This window comes from Thunnus thynnus, chromosome 18, assembly GCF_963924715.1.
Source record: "Thunnus thynnus chromosome 18, fThuThy2.1, whole genome shotgun sequence".
Lineage (NCBI taxonomy): Eukaryota > Metazoa > Chordata > Actinopteri > Scombriformes > Scombridae > Thunnus > Thunnus thynnus.
In genome coordinates this window covers 15,215,313-15,232,450 of record NC_089534.1, presented here as the reverse complement: position 1 = coordinate 15,232,450, position 17,138 = coordinate 15,215,313, and the positions used below count along the sequence as shown (strand labels likewise).

At 41.8% G+C, this 17,138-nt stretch overlaps 1 protein-coding gene across 5 annotated transcripts in view; it reads right to left on the bottom strand.

Moving 5' to 3' along the window:
• The window catches only part of eya4 (EYA transcriptional coactivator and phosphatase 4), a 52,324-nt gene that overhangs the window by 13,129 nt on the left and 22,057 nt on the right, over nt 1-17,138 (bottom strand). For 2 of the 5 annotated variants that reach the window (XM_067572319.1, XM_067572318.1), the window contains exons 3-10: nt 8,297-8,346; nt 5,865-5,989; nt 2,811-2,894; nt 2,112-2,189; nt 1,399-1,465; nt 1,050-1,192; nt 426-569; nt 151-233 (exon numbers count right to left, since the gene is read on the bottom strand). In XM_067572319.1, coding sequence (XP_067428420.1) covers nt 151-233; nt 426-569; nt 1,050-1,192; nt 1,399-1,465; nt 2,112-2,189; nt 2,811-2,894; nt 5,865-5,989; nt 8,297-8,346 — 774 coding nt within the window. Of the gene's footprint in view, nt 1-150; nt 234-425; nt 570-1,049; nt 1,193-1,398; nt 1,466-2,111; nt 2,190-2,810; nt 2,895-5,864; nt 5,990-8,296; nt 8,347-11,715; nt 12,083-17,138 lie in introns of those variants that run through there. The other 3 variants (XM_067572321.1, XM_067572322.1, XM_067572320.1) reach the window with 3 other exon arrangements.

Below are 17,138 nucleotides of genomic sequence, written 5' to 3'. Positions count from 1 at the left end.
AGTTGATCTCCTCTGGCAAGAGCTCCCCGAGGAAAGGCTTTCGTATCGGCCTGGGAAAGTGAATGTTAGAGCTCGAGCTGACTCTCAGCTGGGCGGCACCAGCGGTTCAGGTTTAAACTGTACGTACAGGCGATGGATAAACTGAGATACCTGCTGTGTGGCAGTGTAGTTGGCGGGGTTGGACACTGAGTTGTTGGTGGCGTAGAGGCCTGAGGAAGGAGTGAAACTGGAACCTGGAGAGAAAAGGAAGCGCATGACAGTGCAGGTCATTTTTCAGTTACAGTTTTCTGCAAGAATTTAAAATACTGAGGAAAAATCCCCCCCATTTTTCATCAGGAAAAGAATACATGATTATTTTTCTAGACAGAAGAGACAAGTGAAGCATGAACCGCTGCAGTGTTTTACAGCATGTGTTTTCTACTGACCTGGCATCTGATAGGGTGAGTAGGCAGTCTGTCCGGGCTGAGGCGTGGTGAAGCCGGGGCTGTAGCTGAGGCCTGTCTGGAGAGGAGACTGACTCTGGGCCAGGCCGCTCTCTGTCTTAATGCCCGGCAGCATCACACCGAGGTCTGTGACAAGAAAAACAAAACAAAACACAGAATATTAGATGAGGTTTGCATATGTTACATATGTTGCATTGCCTCCCATTTACTATATGTTACTCTTTGATTTGGCTTCAAAGATCTATGGTATTAGACAGGTATTATACTACTTTTTATTTTACTTCAGTACAGCTAATACCACTTCCAATAGGCCTACTGGAGGGAAGTTTTGTTTTCTTGCTTTTATCATTAAAATCTGCACAATTATGTAGCCAACTCCGACATTCAGCAAGCAAGAGAAAAGTAATCTGATTTTAATTTGTTTTTCTTTTTCTACAACAATGCAGTTTGAATGCTGTGGTTTTGTCCATTTATGACCACAGGAGACATGAAATCATGGTGTCTTCTGTTGCTTGTGTGTGAATGGATCACAAAATATGCCCCTGCTTAAATTGTGCAGCTACTGCACGTCATTGTGTAGTTTTGAAAGCGTGTGTTTGCTGATACCGTAGGTGGACAATCCGTATGCCTGTCCTGTCTGGGAGTAAGCTGTGTAGACGGTTGACTGCTGCATGCTGCTGAACTGGGGTTGGCCAGCGTACGTCGGCATGGGCGGGGCTGCCGGTGTGGAGAGGATATGAGGGTAGGGCCTAAAAAAAGGCAAAACAGGTTTAGGGAATATCGGACAATAAGAATAATAACGATGGAATGACAGAATTGTGAGTAAAAGGGAAGATGGTTGAAATTTAGCACAATTAGCTACAGGAGTATAAGAGAAGCTACACTGATAAGGATTCTCAGACAGCATCTGCATCAGCAGTCTATTGTGTAAAAAAAAAAAAAAAATCAGACTTACTTTGATGGGTAGAGGGGAGGAGAGTACTGGTGGGCTGAGCGAGGGCTGTATCCGCTGCTGGTGATTACTAAAAACAGCGCAATAATCAAAAACAACAAGGCAACACCAGATTACAGATGGTGTCAACTCAAATCTTCTGTTTCCTTTCACATTTCATAAAACCACTCCTGAACAACATAATTCCGGGCCTCTGGCTTGTTTGAGTTGAAATGCTGTTCCAGTAAACATAATTTGAAGCATTTTGAATGGAGAGGAGCCAAGTTCTCTCTGCAGTCCATGAAACCCTAACAGCGGGCCTCATAGTAAAACACAATGTCTGTTTGTGGTCATTGAGATGTCAGAGCTCAGTACTGACAAACACCCCGCTGCTTCTAAACCCTCACTGTGTGTTGCTTAATGGTTTTGTATGTGTGTGTGTCTGTGTGTGTGTGTGTTTTGCAGTGTGAAGGAGCACAGGTCGTGTGTGAGTCTAAAAAAAGGAGAAGTGTAAAAATGTTTCTTCCTCTCTCTCTCTCTCTCTCTCCCTCTGCCAGTCTTTGATGACGCAATCCAAGGACAGGCAATGCTTCATGGGATTAAAGCTCTCAGCGAGTCTAGCAGTGAGCTGAAACCGATGATGGTGTTTGTGTGTTTGACGAAACAGAGCAACACAGAGCTGAGTCTTTGAATTTGAATGTTTCTCCAGCTGAAAAAATTGTGTGTATTTCTGTTACCTGAGCAGGCGTATGTGTCCAGTGCTGTGTCGCCTGTCGTAGTAACCGTGTCACTGTTGTTCATAGGCTCTGTTTTCACTTAAGGAAGAGGGAAAAAATCAGTGTCAGGGGAGGCCGGCAGAGAAGTACCATCATACACACACACACACACATACACACACACACAAAGTAAAACTTTCTGAGTAAAACAGCTAACTGCCATAGCTATATATCAGTGTGTATGCTGTGTGCAGGGTTCCCCTGTAATAGACATAAATTTCCACAACTTGTTTTCTATAACCAGGTCAGAATACTCCTATGACCTTAAGTTTTTTTTATTTTTTTAATGTCATGTTTCAGGTTATTAAAGTCTGAAAACCATAAAATGAAATGATTAAGTTTAAAAATATAATCATGCAAGGTGATCCTTTGGTGAAATCCCTTCATATTTTCTGACTCCCCCGGTAAATTCATCAAATTTCTCAACTTTTTTTCAGAAATTCCTTGACTGGTGAGAACCTTGCAAATATATAACACACACATACACACACGCTGATATATTTACAATGGGATCCAAAGAGAAGAGGACACAGCACAGCAAATGAAAATCAATCAGAGCAATTCCGGCACAAAAAACATCAGAACATCAAAACATCATCCCGTTTGCATTTAAGGTAATATGACTTTTGGGCTTGGATTCACACACATGCACCGCTGTACCATAGTCCTTGGAGCCCGGGGCAGGGGGCGGGCTGCTGCAGCCCAACAGCCAATCAGCCGTGTTTAGAACTGTCATGTTTTCACCTAAAGGGGTGCAAGGTGGGAAGGTGGTGAGGATATGATGCACTGAGAACCAGATACCAATCTAAGGTATATGGGACATTGTGTTAATGCTTTAAAAAGGGAGATATTTGTATTGTAAAAGATATTTTACATTAGGAATAGTCACATTTTTAAAGGTACACTTGATTGATTTTATTACTGAGTGCTAAATGAGAGGGAATAGTCTAACATTTTGGGAAATTTGCTTATTTGCCTTATTGCCAAGAGTCAGATGAGAAGATCGATATCACCCTCATGTCTGTAAGCTAAATCTAAAGCTAGAGCCAGGAGATGATTAGCTTAGCTTAGCATAAAAACTAGAAACAAAGGAAAACAGCTTAAGTGGCTCTGTCTAAAGGTACAAACAATATCAGTAAATAACTTGTTACCATGAGGTTGCCAGGTAACCAGCAGAGACGTCGAAGTCACGGCTCTTCACCATTAAATAGTCCGGCACACAATCCGGTAAAACCACAAAGTTTTATATTTCAGTTTTTGTACTGATTAAATAAACAAGTTATAACATGCTAATTAACGAGCTTTAGAGGTACTGGTACAATAGGTGGATTTTTTTTTTTAACCTTTGGACAGAGTCAATGTGTTCCCTCCTGTTTTCAGTTTTAATGCTAAGCTAAACTAACCGTCTCCTGGCTTTAGCTTGATATTCAGTTTACAGACTAAAGTGGTCTTCTCATCTAACACTTCGCAATCTCAATTTCCCAAATGTTGAACTGTTACTTGAGGTAACTGCTAATCCGTTGACACTTGATGAGCACACCTGCACCCATATATGTTTCCCAGTTATTTTTGTGCTTTCTCCCTGAACATGATTAAAACTCATCATCACTGACCATCTGAGAACTCGATTAAATTCGGGACAACTTCATTAATCCCCTCGGGGGAGCAATACAACCCATTGGACAAGCTCTAATGAAGACAAATGAGTTGCTATGGAGATGGCCCTTGGGCCAGAGCGCTGGTTGATGTCAGGTGAAGGGAATGTTGGGTATGTAGTTTGTTTTGGCTGTCAGCGTGTAGTCCCAGCTCTGTCTGCTTAAACCATTAACTGTGAGCTCATCAAAAATGATTTAATGTGCTCTAATATGGTCCGAATGCACTGTTAAGTCCACTCTGAGCACAGCTATTTCTGTAAATGTGAACGTGTGTGTCTGTCTGTCTGTGTGTGTGTGTGTGTGTGTGTTGACACATCAAGTTGACCAAAATGCAGTATCTCACTTTTTCCATTACATTGCTATTAAAATAGGTTTCCATTGCATGTTGAATCACCAATAGATCAAAGGATTGCCCTCAACCAAAGCACTTACATCCAGCACTATTACATCAAACTGCCTTGTCAAAAATGATTCCAGAGGACAGAGAATAAGAGAGGCGGAGATCAAGGCTGACAGAAGAAAAAAAGATATGAAGAAGGAAAGAGAAACACAGACAGACAGAGGAAAAGGAGAAAAAGAGAGGGTGGGACAAATAGAAGAAAGAGAGGAGAGGGCTTGCTGGTGTTGACATCTAAGAGAGCGGTGATGCTTTAATGCTCTTGTAAAGGAAATAGTTTCCAGTGGGATTTTGGGCTCGCGCTCCGACATATACACTCAAGCACACACATACACACACACACTTTGCCAAGCGGTTAGCGGAGGAGAGCAAAAGTGCTTCACCGTGTGTTTACACACATTCTCCGGTGGTTTACTCAAGCACTCGTGCCAGCATGGGTGTGTGTATGCGTGCGTTTGCGTGTGCACATTTTCTTCCGTCTCTATAAATTCCTCAAAAAGTACTTATCTCTGCAGGTCAAAAATCTTTCTGACTGATGACTTTGCAGTAGATTTCATTACATTACATTATACTGATCAGGCACTTTTGTCCAAAGTGACTTACGTTACAATAAGCTCATTCACCTCTGTTGGAGGAAGAGCAAGGATGTCATAAGTGTACCTCTCCTCAACAACAATGACATAAAGAGTGTGTTCAGTAGAAGTGCTTAGAGTTTATTAATTTATTTAGCTACATATTTCAAGAAATTAGATGTCAATAAGCGCTAGCATGTTGTGCCGAGGTGTCTGAAACACTCTTTTACTGGTCTTCATGTCAGGTGAAAATGTGAATTGATCTACGTTGCACTTAAATGAGTAGTTCAACATTTTGGGGAAATATGGTTTTGCTTTCTTGCCCAGAGTTAGATGAGAAGATTGATACCACACTTTTTTATATGGTAAATATAAAGCTACAGCCAGCAGCCGGCTGGTTTAGCTTAGCATAAAGACTGGAAACAGCTAGCCTGTCTCTGTCCAAAGGTAATAACATCTGCCTACCAGCACCTTTTAAAGCTGTTAGCATGTTATATCCTTTGTTTAATCCGTACAGAAACCAAAGTATAAAAACGACAAGTTGTGGTTTCGGGGTGGGGGGGGGTTATGTGCTGGACTATTGCTTAGAGGAAATTGTGCATTTTGTGACCTTCGGACAGGGCCAGGTTTGCTGTTTTTCTTCCTTTTTCCAGTCTTCATGATAAGCTGAGCCAATCAGCTGCTGGCTCGAGCTTCACATACAGTAGGATCCAAAAGTCTAAGACAACTTTCCCATTCACTTGAGTGGGAAAGACTTTTGGACCCTACTGTATATCGTACAGACATGAAAGTGGTGTTCATCTATCTCAGTCTCAGCAAGAAAGCAAATAAATGCAATTCCAAAAATGTCCAAGTATTCCTTTAAAGTGGAACTTTGGAGTAGTGGAGCAGCGCACTTGTCTTCCTAAAGTTTAGGGTTCGCATTGATGACTAAATAACACACTGAAAATGGAATTGGCCTAAAAATAATATGAGATAATGATACAAAATGAAGGTAAAAAACATATTTCATTGTATATTTAACACTAAAACTGTAAGAACAACTGCCTTTTCAGTAGTGCAGCACTAAACTGAAATGCTGCCTTCTCACCTCCTGTTCCATTGGTGGTGATGGAGGGGCTGCCAAGGTTGTTCTTGTCCAGCTTGGAGCCCGTGGAATCTCCACCTCCCACACGGTTATTATGAGGACTGGCTAGGTCCTGCATTTCCATAGACCTAAGAGGCGGGAGGAGGGGGAGAGAGGAAGAGGGAGACTAAGATGAGCTGCGATTTTTGAATGAATAACAGATCAACAGCAATATGCTCTCACAGCTGGGAATCTGCCACCTCTATATATTAGGTTAAGATCTCATTCAATGACATACTGTGTTATCCACACAGGAACCACACACACACACAAACACACACACACAGAGAGAGAGAGAGAGAGAGAGTCATAAACTTCATGCTTCTCAGTACCAGTTAGCTTACATGAGCATGTGTTCAGAGGCGCTAGACATTGTCTGCGGGCCTGCTGGCTCTTTTATAGTGTGTTTGTGTATGTATGTATGCGTATGTATGTGCGTGTGTGTGTGTGTGTGTGTGTGTGTGTGTGTGTGTGCACTTCTGGGCTCCAATACAAACCCACAGCCTGCCAGCATGCTTAGTTTTACAATGTGTTCCACATGCATGACTGGGACGAAACCAGCACTCAAGGTGGTGTGTGTGTGTGTGTGTGTGTGCGGAGGGTTGGAAGTGGAAGTAAATAAAGTCATGAGTAGAATGAAGACAGATATTTATGGTCAGCCTGAATGTCGGTGGTAGAATTCATCCCTTCACAACACAGGGGTGTTTATTGTTTATTTGGATCACTATTAGTTGTTACCGTGGCAACTCCCTGGGGTCTGTAACCCCAAGCGAGGGGTGTAAGCGTTTTTAATAAACTTTCATGCGTGCACACTGTAAAAAAAAAAGCAACATAAAACACTCGCTTATGACTCTTCATCACCGTTGCCACAAACCCACATTTTGACATATCCTTTGCTGGAAGACATGGTTGAATGTTGAGTCAGTGTGTGTGCACGTACAGATATAAATGTGTGTGCATATATGTGTGTGTGTGTGTGTGAGCCTCGCTTGACTCATGCTGCCCGCAGGTTGGTCACACTTGTGCGCTTGTGTGAGACATCAAAGCGAGAAATGACAGAGATGGAGGGAGAATTAAATAAATGCGGGCTGCTCTTCTGCCACTCGGTGTGCAATACATCTGTGTCGCGGTCTGGAGGAAGGCCATCTCAATGCTATGGGCAGATAGCATCGCCACACATGACTGCAACCCACAGTCAGACTGACAGGTATAAACATATAGCTTTCACCAGACGAGAGAGACAGCTTGAGGGTACAAAAAAAAGAGAAAGATAAACACTCCAGCTCAACTCTCTCTCTCTCTCTGTCAACTCTTTTTCTCCTATTTACAGTTAAACATTCATTCTGCTCTCCTGTACATTTTGAACTGACAACACTGATCACTGCTTTAACATCAACAATGCTTTATTGTGGACTAGATATCAAGCCAAGGCCCAACTTCAAACAGAAAGGCTAAAATATCACTCTCGATGGAAACACAAGTTAAGAACTTTCACAAATGTTGGTACTTTTTCACCTCTCACTCTCTTTTTCTCCCTCGTGTGTTTCAGCACTCTTCATCCATCCTTTTCTTTTGTCTCTCAACAGCAGGAAATGATTCTGTCTCCCCTCGTCCCCCCCCCCGCTCACCCCCTCTTCCCCCTCATCCCCCCCCTCCCTCCTCTCTGTTTTTCGCTCCTCTCGGGAGGCGATGGCAGGAGTTGGTGTTTCATAAACTCTTTTCTGGTTTTCACATTATGTGCGGTCCTTGAAGAATATGCTGCATCTTATTGCAACATATGGTGTAAGTTTATACAGTAGGTAAGTGGTTTTAATGATATTTATACTTCTGATTGTGTAAAATAAATATAATATACATATATGTAGTACAATACACTGCAACTAATGATTAATTATGTTTAGTGTATGAAATGTTAATGTTTTCTTCAATGGCGTAAGTCCATAACCCAAATATGTTCAATTTACAAAAATATATGACAAAGAAAAACAGAAAATCCTCTTATTTGAGAAACTGGAGCTGGACAAACGTGGTATTTTTTCACTACTTCTGTTTGAAAAAGCAGAAACTTTTGATTGATTATCAAAATATCTATTTTAATGTTGATCAACCAGTCATCAGCTAATCGTTTCAGCTCTTTATAAGTTATGTTAATTACTATTTTGTGTGTGTGTGTGTGTGCGTTTCGGGCACTGAGGTCTTCGGAAAGGTGTTGATGACCTCATCACAGCTCGCCATTGCAGTGAAACCTCACCTCTCTGCACCATGACCAGAGAACTAGGACACACACACACACACACACACACACACACATCTGTACACCAACACACACACACACACAGTTCTGAAAAACCTAATATTGTTTGTCATATTATGCAAACAGACACTAGTGTGTGTACCTGGTGTCGGAAAGGTCTGGAACATGAGAGTCACTGTGTGATTTCTTCACCTGCAGGGAAACCAGAGCAGAGAAAATGTTACTTAACATATAACCGCACACATCACATTACACACATATTCATAAGAACCCGTGTTTAGTGTGTCATAAACCTGTCTCATAAACTGGTGTTTATGAATCGGGCTAATTATATTAGTATCATGAACTGTTGTGAATAAAAACAAAATGAATTCCCGCTCCAGAAATTGCAACGTGTTCCATTTCGCTTTCATTTTTTTTTTTATTCTTCAAGGTCACTAAAATGCAGAAATAATAATAATTTGAGACCCAGCGTTTGTGGTTGTACCCACCGCCGTGACAGAAGTGCTAACTGGCGTCTAAGTGACGGATATTAACTTTCTCTTGTTCACCCGTGACCTCGCTCCATCCTGAGCTCAAGCCCCTTCCTCAACCCTTAAAGAGTTGAAAGGTCACGGCGGGGTCATGTTAGGTCAGAGGGCTCACTCTTCACCCTTAAACGGGTCAGTGTCGACACTAAATCGAGACTTGACTTTGGGGGTTAACCGAGACATTTGGTCTTGTCAATCACTGCGTGCTGGAACTTTTCCTTCATCATTGAAAAAAAAAAAAAAAAAAAAAAAAGAATTAAGAAAACACACTTGTGCCTCTGCGCCTTTCCACCGCAGCTCACCGCACTCACACACAGACTTGGTTTCATGTGTGTTGCTGTGTGTGTGAGGGTATGCGGAGCTAGACGGCAGACCAGCGGTTCTCTATTAAAATTCCTCTCTCTTATTTGGAACAGGAACTAATTAGAACAGTAAATGCAGGGCGGAGCAAGAGCCAATGTGTACCAGCTGCCCTATAATCACTGTGTCAACACACTGCCGAGTTGTAGGGCACGCGTGAGGTGCCAAACACACACTCGCACATGGAAATACGCATTCAGACGCCTACACACACACACACACGCATGGTCAAATTCACCCAGGCATCATATATTCAAGTCATTTGCAAATTATCGCAATCACAGGTAAGTATACAGAGAAAGTGCTTGGCAAAGCAGACACTAAACTCCAGGTATTTGGAAACTAGGACATTTCTGTGTGTGTGTGTGTGTGTGTGTGTGTGTGTATAGAGCACTATGTTGTGGTGTTATGGTTCTGATTATAGGATCCTGTTGAGAGCGAATAAGAAGCAGCACTTAGCTGTTTAAGACAGGGTTCAAAGGTTAGCCAGTGCCCTCGTATGGATCACTTTACACAGACACACACACGCACACACTCACTCACACACACGTACACACATGCACACACACATACACACGTACACAAGCCACTTTCATGTCACGTTTCATGCTTTACTGAAATTTAACAAGGCTGTCAGTCACGACATCAACAGCATGGCCGTGAGAAACTGCAATCCACATGTAACGCACACGCAGGGCTACATACAAACGCGGGCGTACACATAGCCCGCATGTGCGTGCTTGCACACGCACGCACACTAACACACACACGCACACACACACAAACTCATACACACACATGGAAACACATAAACCCTGGCTGTTTCTGTCTCAACATGATCTGTGAAAACACAAGCACACGCGGGCTTTGATCCTGAAAGGCTTTTATCATTGTGCTTTATACATGCACACTTTCTCTTACTTGATGACCTCTCTGTCCGAGTCTCTCAATATCTCAGCACTTTTATCTTTGTCTGTTGAAAACATTTGTTCCATATATAATTCCATACATTTATTTTACTTAACCCTCTTTCCCACTTGAGCATTATTGTCATTTCTTTTTGATGTATGAAAATGATCTGAAACAGTTTTTCCTATTCAGTTCTCAAATCTTTTTTTTTGACTTGTTTTATATTTCAATTGTAGCTACTTTTATCACAAAATGTTTATAATCCGATTGAGAGCCATGCCTTCTATTTATTGTGACATCACTTAAAAATATGTGTTTAACGAAAACCTGTCATGCGATAACAAAGCTACAAAAGTGCAAGTGGTCACTATTTCAATGAGACTGCAAGAAAGGAATACGTCCTCTTTCCGTGTCTCGCAGTAAAACACACTCAATTTCAGCTCCAGTACCAAAACGAAGGGCCTAAGCAAACTCTTAGGTAGCCACGATGCCTGAAGGACCCATTTGTGTCATCTGAGCCACTTAAAAAGGTGACCTTTGACCTGGTTGGCCGGGTGACTGGTCTAGAACACAACCTGCTTGGCCAGGGGGGACTCCCTAAGGGATAAATACAGGTACCCCAGGTAATTAGCACTAATAACAATGATTTATTTAAGGGAATCACACTGCTATGGTAGTGTTGTTGCTCACTAATGATATTTATCATTTTCTGGATAATGTGAAGCCTAATTTGAGCCTGAAAGGTAATAATGAGAAGCAGTAGGTGTTAGTCATAAATAAGCAGAAGCAGTCCTAGTTTTGTTTCTTTGTGGTTTCCTTTTTTCACTCTACTTTTGCTTTAACAAGCTTAATCAAGTGAATAAAATCTGACACAAATAATGTTTCAACAATGATTGTATTATTGTTTCTGGCAAACTGTGAAAACTTTGTACAGGAAGAGAAAAAGCAGAGAGAGAGAGAGAGGGAGAGAGAAAGAAGAATAGCGCTATGTGTTTCTGGTAATAACCCAACCCATCTGCAACAGGACATCCGATACTATGCATTGAGTTGCACACACACATACACACTCGCACACATACACACACAAAGGGTCTATAATGGCTTTAAGAAAATCGGGCATACTATTTTTACCATTGTGCACAAGAACGGTTTTAATTAAGGATTTTAAAATATTTTTTCAAATAATCTCTCTGCTATAAACACAGTAATTCCACTGTAAATTTTGTCGTATTCTACATTTTAGACTTATTTTGTGAAGAAACAGTGTAGATTAGGAGATATTTTGTTGGATAAATTGGATAACAGGGCTCTAGTCATAAAACAAACCTCAAATGCTGCAAATAATAATACTTGAAAAGAAAATGTATATCTGATAATGACAATTCAGAAGTAGAATTTAAAAAAAATGTAAAGTCAAAGCATAAAAAAAAATTCTGTCATTTATGTGCAACTGTTTTGAAATATTGTTATTGTGTAAATTAATTTAACTCAAATAAATTTCAATGCTGTCACCTTAACACACCAGCCTCTTTTTTTATTTTAAATGCTCTGAATATTGCACCTATTTAGCCAAATTATTGCTACATCAGATATTAAATAGCAATTCCCATCTTGCTTTTACATAAAGCAGGATTTATTAATTCAAGTGTAACCATTGAAAATAAATATACCAAAATTACAGTAAGTGTTACTATTAATTGATAAAAAAAATAAAAAATAGTTTGAGCATAAAACACAAACACACTCACACAGCCATTCTTACCTCAGGGTGTAATCAGGTCAGTTAGCAGTCCTTTACTTCCACAAAGCATTACAGAGCCGTACGATCCACCAGCTTCCCTTCAGACGCAGGCTCGCTGCTCTCACACACACACTCATTCAACTCGAACACAGTTAAACTTGTCTCTATCTACCTGCTCTAACTTTGTACTCCAGGTGTCACGTTTTTCTTGTTTTTGCTCTCCAGGAGAAAATGCACTCTTTCTCTCTCTCTTTTTAACTCTGTACAAACATGTAGCAGCTGGAAGAAAGAGATCAACTGCATTTGAGCTACACTTTTCTCCTTCTCTCTATCTCTCTGTCTCTAAGGCCAATCCATGCACAGCTCCTGTCTTCCTCGAATCCAGTAATGGGGAACATTTCGCTCGTCCTGTTTCCCTCCTCCTCTGCCTCCTCCTCCTCTTTCTCTCTTCTCCTCCTCCTCTCTCTCTCTCTCTCTCTCTCTCTCTCTCTCTCTCTCTCTCGCTCTGTCTCGGCTGTCACTCACTACAGAGTCCCTCAAGCTAACATTTTAAGCCAGGGAACTTTTTAAATGTAACTTTTCTTTTTGGTGTTGAGGTCTTTTGCTAATATAGACCCAGATAAGCTGAATTCCACATTGTAACTGTGTGTGAAAGTGTAGCAAAAGAATTTCAAACAAAAAACATAACTCAAACAAGTCTGAGCCCCTAAAATCAAAAACATCCGTGTGTATGACTTTACTTCTTCTTAGAGTAAATCCTGCTTATGGCAGCCTGATTATTTCCATGAAGTTAAAACGGTAAATGGAGAAGTGGTGTAGATGTGATGTCAATGTCTTGCTGTGCAGTAGAAAGTACAGGCCAGACCATAAACTTCACACCATGCAATTGACTCCCCCCCACCCCCTTCCCTTAGACACACACCATCCCCCCCATCTCACTCACACTGCACAAAGTTTTGCGTGTACACCTGAACACATGAAACACACACACAACCAATCTGTGTTTAATTGGAACCACACGGGCTACACGTGTGTGTCATATGTGTCGTGAGTCGGAGAGGTGGATGGGGGTTTAGTATAACCTTGGTGGACACACACACACACACTCTCTCTCTCTCTCTCTCTCTCTCTCTCTCTCTCTCTCTCTCCCAGCTGCCTTGGTCTGAAGATGGCACTCTTTCACTATGGTCGTCAAGGTGTTATCAGGGGAGGCATACGCCCACACACGCACACATATACACACACACAGTCAAACACACACCATCAGATGATCACACACTCATACGCTCGCTTCAACTAGGCCAGCTCCAATTTCTGACTTCAACAGAATTTCATCTCACTAATCAAATTTTAAAGGGTCAGTTCAACAAAATTCTCAAACGGAAAACAACAAACAAACAAAAAAACCTTGCTTACCTATAATGATAACTACCCATGCAGAGAGTTTTGGTTTTATTCTGCCAGGTTTTCATTTATCTGTTTCTGACATTTCTGCCTCAACAAAATATGATGCAGGTGAATGTAAATTCATTTGTGGCACTTGCAGTTTGCGAAACTTTACACTTGAAAGACCAGTGTGTAGGATTAAGTGGCAGCTAGTGGTGAGGTTACACACCCTTTCAAGCGTGTAGTAGAACCTATGGTGGCCGTGCAAAACGCAAAAGGCACTCCAGTGTTTGGTTTGTCCATTCTGGGCTACTGTAGAAACATGGTGGTACAACATGGTGGGCTCAAGCCTCCAGGAACAACACCGTGCTCCGAAGCCAATTTGACATAGTGGCCAAACTGTGTAATTACAACGTCGCGGGATGCAACTGGGGCCGAAAAGACTTTTTTCCCATATACTTACATTGTAAAAGAGACGTCTGTAAATCAGCAGATTTTTTTCTTTTGAGCGTTGCAACCTCCACGAAATGACTTGTCACTCACTATCAGAATTTGATCCATTCGGTCAAATCACATTTCAGAAGTCTAGAAGAGCCACACGACTGAATTGTTTTACCCCCATTCAAGTTAGCCAGAGAGCTAAACTGGAAGTAGCCAGCTTGGCTGGCAAAAGTCACTAGTGCGTTTGCTCTGTGGGCCCCACAGATGCAGAAATTATGCGGAAGAAGTTGATCTTTTTTGGCTTAATGCACCACTGAGCAACTTTCATAGGAATGAATGGGGCCCCACCTCCAATGCTGTATCCAGTTCTCTTTATACATCCATGGACGGGCTCCGTGGAAGTGCCAGAACAGAGTGGGCTCATCGGGAGGGGGTAAGGCCCCCCTCCCGATGAGCTGAGAGACAGGAGATAAAACGGCCTGTTTCAGACGGAGGCTGAACTGAGGGGCTGCATAAAGGGCCAATTTAAGATAAATAAGGAGGTTTTGAACTGTAAATTACACAAAGATATACCAGTAAAGCCCTCTTTAAATGAAATTCCATTCACTTCCATCACAGGCATCGGAGACGAGGCAGAAATCTCAAAACCTTGGCAAATAAAATGTAGCAAAGTATCAGCATGGCAGGATATTACTGAAGATATGTGAGAATTTTTTTTGCAATTTGGGTGTACTGACCCTTTAAGGATTTTGGTGCTGTTTCTGTGGACCTGGAACAGACTGCCTGATGACCTAACAATAGTCACAACTGTGTCTGCATTCAAAAGCGAGCTGAAAACTTCTCAAGTCTATGATTATGTCCTGTATGTGTGTGTTTGACTGAGTGTGTGTGAGTTTACTCATACTGAAATGTGCTACGTAAATACAATTTACTTACTTTGCCCTTTATTAGTTTAAAAGTTACAGCGCACCTACAAGGCCACAGAGAACAGGGGAGAAGAGTACAAGGAATGCATACAGGCCAGGAGACCAATTTGGAACAGGGCCACCGTCTCCAACTGTGCACCAGCCACCTTTAGCTCGGTCACCATGGTGACACCATGCGGCCCCGTCCCACAGCATTTATCCCCCTGCCCCAATAAACACCTTGATTGATAGACTGTCTGTGGACCCCTGTGCATACATCAGTGCAAATGTCTGTTGAGAACGTGTTATACGCGCACACCGACATGCAGTTGTGCGCGTGCTGGACGTTTGAGAGTGTATGTGGAGGACTAGCTGTCAGAACAGATTAGGGTGTTGCCGAAGCGCTTGACAACTCAAGCACTTTATTATTAGCCAGGCAGGACCCCATTGGGAGGGGGTCGTCCAAAAACATCCCCGATGAAATATTTTCACAGCAAGTGGAGAAGGGAGCGAGGGAGGTGTCCCAAAACACGCCTGATAAAATACAAAAAAAAAAGAAGAGAAAAAACAAAACAGTAGTTCGGCATGGGCAAAGAAAGCAGCTAGTATATCAGATGGCTAAATGACAAGACTCTACTTTGGTTTTTGTTGACATTAGGAGTGTTTTAATTGTCTGACAGAGGTGCCTCGCTCCCTTTTAAGAGGACTTCGAGAACAACTTTGTTCTTCAAGTGGAACAACAGCAGTTTATCTTTCCCTCAGCAGACAGTGAGACAGATGGAGACTCTGCTCCTGTTGATCTCTTTTGTCATGTTGTTGTTGGTTCTTTTCATTTAGTTTAAATTAAGGATTTTTTCACAAGCTTGCTGGACTTTCTAAAAATGTATCTCCGAACTTTCTTTTATATTTATTATATTTTGAGCATTTTAATGACATTACATTTGTTTTTGAAATTTTTTAAAGTATTTTTTTGGCCATTTTAAGCCTTCACTGAAGACAGTAGAGAGAAATGAAGCAGAGATTCCTCGACTGAACCAGGGATGTTGCAATTTATGGTTAGCCTCTTAACCTCTATAGCTACAAGGATGCCCTGTTTTTGAATTAAGCAACTGTGAAGGAAATTATTGTATGAATATTTATAAATGCTTGTGTGAACTTGTGAAAGGTTAAAATGCTTAGTCATAGAAATCATGTATGTGTGTTTGTATGTTCCTGTGTGAAAACAAAACAGAGAACATCTGTTTATTCTGAAACAGATCCTGCCATATCTATTTGGGTATAATCATGCATAGAGTAGTCAAAACAACTCCTAGAGGTTGGCATGAAACACATTAAGAAGTATTTTCCCCACTTTCAGGGCTCACTCGTCTACAGTAGCTCGTATGTCTGTATCAAGTATGAATGTGCCATTCTCTGAGCATTAAAGAAAGTGTGACAATACTATATCGAAGAGTTGGTAGGTAAATTGCCATGACTCTTCTGAGTTGTCGATCTCATTCACTCCTTTGACTGTTCTCCAAACAGACCAAATCTGTGCAGCTGGTGAAGGGACTACAAGTTGCCTTAGACCCAGGAAGTCAACCTCCCCTGAGGAAGGCTCGTAAATGACTCCTGGGGCGAGAAGAGACTGAATGTGGTGACTATAGACAATGGTTTCAATACGGTATTAAAGACCACGAAAGACGTCTGAAAGGTAAAGACATTCCATTAGGGGTGACGATCCATTGACGAAGGGATTAAGAGGGATTAAGAACCCAAACTGAAATCAAAGGGTGAGATCGCTTGGGTAGTGCACAATAAAATGGGTAAAGGTCAAATTAAAGAAGTTCCTAAGTTTTCTGGATGTGCGATAAACATGGACCAGAGACTTGTAGGCAGTTACAGTTGTGTTTTGAACACTGTGGGTTCCCTGAAAACAGCGGTTTCAGTTTGAGTCAATTGAGAAATAACTCATCAATGTCCCCAGTTCTCTTTCCAGAAAGACTTGGACCTCCTCTCAATGCCAGTTGTCCATCAACACTAAAATCCAGGTCTGCTTCCAGACCAGACACTACCACAACCAGAGGCAAGCTAACCAGACAGACGTTCAGGCCTGTATGACTGAACCAGATAGCGATGAGAGAGTCTTTAGTCAGTTTACCCTCATCACCACCTCCTTCATATTCTACAGTCTCAGCCCAAGAAAAACTTTCAGAACAAGTGAAAGCGAGCACAATCACAATCTACAGCCCCCCCCCCCCCCTCCAAACACACCAGGAGCAGAGAAAGGGGAGAAATCCTTATGATGCCGATGATAGAGGTCCCCAGAGAAGACGGTGCAGAAATAATGTATGTCTAGTACTCTTGGACACAAAGAAATTGCCTCTGTGGCAAGCGAACTCCTTGAAATATGCAGTCAAGGGGGCCAGGAATATGTAATTGTCCTGCGGCAAATCATTGAACAAAACAAGCCCACCCTGCATGAACTGAGATCTATGTTTCGGCAGAACTTGAAACTGAAATGGGGGAGAGTTAAGGGAAACTTCCCCGATGAGGATCATCGTAATGACATGAGGGTTGGTACCGAATACAGAACGGCTTTTGATGGAATGTGTGAGAGACTAAGAAACACTAAACAACTTACTTACAATACTCTAAACTAAACGCACAGATCTAAAACAGAACGTGAGAAAGATAGAGATATGAAAGACTTCATGTCAGTTTATTTTTTGG